This window comes from Argentina silus, assembly GCF_951799395.1.
Source record: "Argentina silus genome assembly, chromosome: 20".
NCBI lineage: Eukaryota > Metazoa > Chordata > Actinopteri > Argentiniformes > Argentinidae > Argentina > Argentina silus.
The window spans coordinates 7,879,651-7,884,545 of NC_139674.1; the positions used below are offsets into that span (position 1 = coordinate 7,879,651).

At 41.0% G+C, this 4,895-nt stretch overlaps 1 protein-coding gene across 1 annotated transcript; it reads left to right on the top strand.

Moving 5' to 3' along the window:
• Positions 1-1,071: 1,071 nt before the first annotated feature.
• LOC310820465 (zinc-binding protein A33-like) lies at positions 1,072-3,973 on the top strand. The gene is made up of 7 exons (XM_083692096.1): positions 1,072-1,131; positions 1,353-1,798; positions 2,071-2,166; positions 2,259-2,483; positions 2,594-2,616; positions 2,712-2,830; positions 3,014-3,973. The coding sequence occupies exons 2-7, from the start codon at positions 1,379-1,381 to the stop codon at positions 3,556-3,558; spliced, it is 1,428 nt and encodes a 475-aa protein (XP_083548222.1). The 5' UTR covers positions 1,072-1,131; positions 1,353-1,378; the 3' UTR covers positions 3,559-3,973.
• The last annotated feature ends 922 nt before the right edge of the window (positions 3,974-4,895 follow it).

Here is a 4,895-nt window from a genome sequence, read left to right on the forward strand (position 1 = left end):
ATGCAACAGGTTTATGTAAAGACATGGGGAATGGTGGGGAATGGAAATTACTATAATGTGGTTCCTTAATAGAAACTTTGAATCGAATTTAAAGGTGATAACATGCAAAAGTGTGTACAGAATGTCCACTGTCCCACTGAATGTTGTTAATTAATGTAATTTTTCAACTACCTATGGTGTACTTTACATGTTAAAAAGTGTACTCTTCTCAGTCAATGGTTCTCTCTCTTACAATCTCAAGTCATAAGAATTAGAATGTTGACAATTTTGAATAAATACAGTTACAACCTTTGAACATAATATGCCTTTAAACATAATATTCACCACTAGATGGGGATATCCTACTTAGAACACCTTTGTTGGTTGCTATCCAAGTTCTGAACGACTGTACATGCAGACTATTGTAAAATTAACTGTACCAAATGGCAGTGCCATAGCTGGGAGAATACAAACAAACTCCAGTGTATAGCAGTGAATCTGAATATGTTTCTGAAACATATTCCAACCAGACCTGACTTCAAGTGAGTTGTTTTCTCAAATATCCTGCCTGGAGTGCCAGATGACTTGCACTTTTTCTTTTTAAATTATTCTGTTGACATGAGACAACCTCAAACAGGTGTTGTATTTAAAAGACAAAACAAAGAAAAAACATATTTTGATGATATAATATTCAGTTTGATTCCAACACAGAAAATGACTGTGGACAAATCTTGTAAAATCACATTACAACAGAAATTGGGATACATTCACTTACAAAAAGAGAGACTAATGGATTAGACTAATTGTCTAATACAGTACCAACACCATAAAAAGACCAATCTGAAGAAAAATAAAGATAAACATAAGATATATATATATATAAAGATAAAGATAAAGATATACTCAGTCATGTCCAGTTTTGTAGCTCACATCTCATTTGTTTATATACATGTATTTTATTTATCCCATTCAAGGGTATAACTCAAAATCTAAAATTGAAAGTTAGCAGCTAGCAAAACTGGAAAATGACTGAGTCTACCTTTAAGGGTAAAGAGCTGTTTGGCTCCACCCCCTTTAGTTGTCACACCATAACAGGAAGCAGTAAGACCAAACAAGTTTGCCGTTCCTCTGCTTATGAGGTCTGGATATAAGGTGAGTTTCTCTGTAACTTTTTATGTCATCGAAAGAAAACTGTGAAAGTAAGTTGTCTTATATTCAGCAGCGAGGAATGACACTTTGCAGTTCACCATATTACCAGTGAAAGGATAGAGAAAGTAAATTCCAAAGCTTTGAGAGGCCATTAGTATGGTCATAAACAAGAGCTGTCTGTTTGTCTAATGCCCTACGCTGTTTCTCTTTGCCCTACATAACAGAGGAGCAGCTGTGCTCGTGAGTAGGAATGGCCGCCCGTCTCTCTCTCCCGGAGGAAGACCTCTCTTGCCCTGTATGTTGCGACATCTTCAGGGACCCAGTGGTCCTCAAGTGCAGCCACAGTTTCTGCTCAGCCTGCCTTCAGCAGTACTGGTCTCAAAAGGGTTTCAGTAGGGACTGCCCTCTCTGTAGGAGGGAGTCTGCGGATGAGCCGGTGGTCAGCCTCACTCTGAAGAACCTGTGTGACTCCTACATCCAGGAAGGTGGAGCCGTGGCCCCTGTAGGGGAGCTGTACTGTGACCCAGGGGAGCTGTGCTGCCTGCATGGGGAGAAGCTGAAGCTCTTCTGCTTGAAGGACAGAGAGCCCATCTGTGTGGTCTGTCACACCTCCAGAAAGCATAAGAACCACGAGTGCTGCCCTGTGGGCGAGGCTATAGTTGACTTCAAGGTATTAAAAGGAAAATAAACTGTGGAGTTAGATAGCTTATTGTATCAACTATCGTGTGTGAATGTTACTGTTCAACCCTGATGCAACTGCTTCTACTAATTTGCTGCTTGCCAGGACCTTGACAAGCTGAACAAGATATGTTAGCACTAGGGAGAAAGTGTTTGTTCAAGAAGAGTTGGGTTGGCCACCCTTTGCCAGAGGCCATGCTTCTGGCTTTGAATGTTTGCTTTATTCTATTCTCATTGTCAAAATATTTTTTCTATTTTACATAGGAGGAGATGAAGTCTGCTCTCAGCTCTTTGCAAGATAGGAGGGAGGGTTTTGACAAAATGAAGCAAAACTATGAAGCTACAGCGACACATATTCAGGTAGTGTTGCTGGTTGACCATATATGAAATAAAAATCCCTTTCTTGTATGCCAACACAGTATATTTCAAAGTTAACAGAGGTCTAATTTCAGGTCCAGGCCAGGTTTGTGGAAAAGCGGATTCATGAAGAGTTTGAGAAGCTCCACCATTTCCTGCGATCTGAGGAAGCTGATAGGATGACGGCTCTGAAAGAGGAGGAGAAGAGCAAGAGTGAGGTGATGAGGCAAAGTATCGAGGAGATGAACAGGAACATGTCATCACTCTCTGACACAATCAGAACCATAGAGCAGGAGATGGCATCAGAGAACGTTCTTCATGTAAGCTCCTCCACTCGTGTATTATCAATGTCTATGAAAATATACTACATACCGTACTACAACACAAGATGTAGAACGAACTGAAAAGAATAATGATTTTTGTTTTTCAGAAATGCAAGAAGATTATGGCTAAGTATGTATGATTCCCCAGTCTCGCTGTGTTGTATTTGTTTACATTGCCTACAGTGTTTGCCAGACTAGAATTCTAAGTCCTTGTTCTTGCTGCAGTGCTAAGTGCTCCTTGCAGGACCCAGTCGCCATCCCAGGAGTCCTCATTGATGTGGCCAAGTACCTTGGCTCTCTCAAGTACAAAGTGTGGGAGAAGATGCTTGGAATCGTCAAATACAGTGAGTAACGGGGAACATCAAAGATCTTGCCCTCCGGTGCTTTCTCCACCAATTCCATTTCATGACACAATACAATTTTTAAATGTTCAGTATATTCAGCAAATAAAGTGATTTTTCAGCACAACAGTAAGACAGCTGCATGATATCATGATAAAAGTCTCTGAGTCTCCTCTGCTCTCTCAGCACCAGTGACTCTGAACCCGAACACAGCTGCCCCCTGGCTTCTCCTGTCTGAGGACCTCACCAATGTGAGAGACAGTGATGACAAACAGAAGCTGCCAGACAACCCTGAGAGGTTTGACACTGACGCGGGCGTGCTGGGCTACGAGAGCTTCAGCTCAGGAAAGCATGTCTGGGATGTGGAGGTCGGAGAAAACACAGCTTGGGTCCTCGGCATAGCCAAAGAGTCCATCCAGAGGAAGGAGAAAGTCCCCTCTGTTCTGAAGAACGGATACCTGTCTGTGTACTTTTACCATAACATGTACTTTGCAGGAACGTCCCCCCTGACACGGCTTAATCTAAAGAAGAGGCCTCAGAAAATCAGAGTGCAGTTGGACTGGGATAAAGGCAAGGTGGCTTTCTATGATCCAACTGACAACACACACATCTACACTTTCAAACATACCTTTTCTGAGAGGGTTTTCCCCTACTTCTGGGTTGGCTGTAAGCAGTGTCCTTTGAAGATTGAACCACTAGAGATCACTGTGAGATCTGGAGAGTTCAGCTGAGAAATATACCACTATATGTAAATGTCACCTCTGCTATAAAATCAATTTTATAGTCTCTGCCTGTCTGTGAACTTGTAGTTGTCTGTAAATCTTTCCCTGTACTGTTTCCCTCCCTGTTTGGGATTTTGCCTGTGATTATCTTTTGCTTTAATGTTTGAGTGTTTTTCGCAAAGTCAATCAAAACATTTTAAAAATATGTACAACATACATAAATATGCAATTGGAAATAGCCTACTATACAAATATATGCTATTCTCCTTAAGACCCGTCTTGATTTAGTTTTGTATAGCTGTTTGTGATATGAAAGTGAGGTCAAGTGAAACCGGTGCCTATATTTAACATTCAGAATTTTCTGAAGGTGTGATGTTGAAACACAAATTGTTTTGTCGAATTGAATAAACTTGGAAATGATTGACTTCATGGTGCCTTTTCCCCTTGTTCATCCGAAATTATAAAAACTAAAAAAGCTGAGGAGGGGGTAGCTGCAACACAAGCCCCCACTCCCACCCAGCAACCTATACTTGAAAAAGTTGGGATAAACCATGTAAGCTTCGCCAGGCACTCCTCCTACTCCAACGCCTTTGTGTCGGTGATGGCAAGGTCAAACACATGTTCCTGGCCAAGGTGCTGGTGGGGAAGGTGAGTCTGGGGAAGACCAGGTACCGCCGCCATCCCCCCGTCCACCCCAAGGAGGAATACGACCTGTACGACACCTGTGTGGATCAGCTGGTCAACTCCTCCATCTTTGTCATCTTTGACAGGTGCCATTGTTACCCACACTACCTCATCAAATACAAAGACCTGCCAGAGGTGATAAACGTGTGTGAGGATCCTTGAGATGTGGTGTATTGTTCTCTGGTAGATGTTCGCTCCAGACAGACCGATTGAAGCTTAGTCTGAACTGTTACAAAGAAAGTATTGTTTATCCAGTCCAATGGAAAATGTTAGTTCAATTATTGACCGAAGCTTCCAGTTGACTTAAAATAACAGTCTTAGACTAGATATGTGCAATATGAAGTTCATTCCATATGTGCGTGATGTTTTACTGTTTCACGTTTTATAAAGAGACACTATATGTGAGGAAGAGTTTATACGGATACTTTCTAAAAATCCAGTTAAGTACTAAGACAAAAGTATAATGTGTTCACCAAAGTCTTTAATTATTGTTCTTATACTAAATACTTTGTACTGTTGAAAGACATGTATGTGAAGTTCTACATGCTGCCTTCTAAAATGTGATTTATCAAGTGTAAAGCTGTTGAGTTAATGAAAATAAATTGCTTTTACCAAATAGGATTCATATTTCTTGTTATCATCAAAAGCAAAGTGGAGTCCTG

What these genes read in the sequence shown, in the direction of transcription:
- LOC310820465 (XM_083692096.1), top strand. Translation starts at nt 1,379, where the DNA reads ATGGCCGCCCGTCTCTCTCTCCCGGAGGAAGACCTCTCTTGCCCTGTA. An exon ending in AGGCTATAGTTGACTTCAAG is followed by an intron (nt 1,799 to 2,070) that starts GTATTAAAAGGA and finishes TATTTTACATAG; the next exon opens with GAGGAGATGAAGTCTGCTCT. An exon ending in CTACAGCGACACATATTCAG is followed by an intron (nt 2,167 to 2,258) that starts GTAGTGTTGCTG and finishes GTCTAATTTCAG; the next exon opens with GTCCAGGCCAGGTTTGTGGA.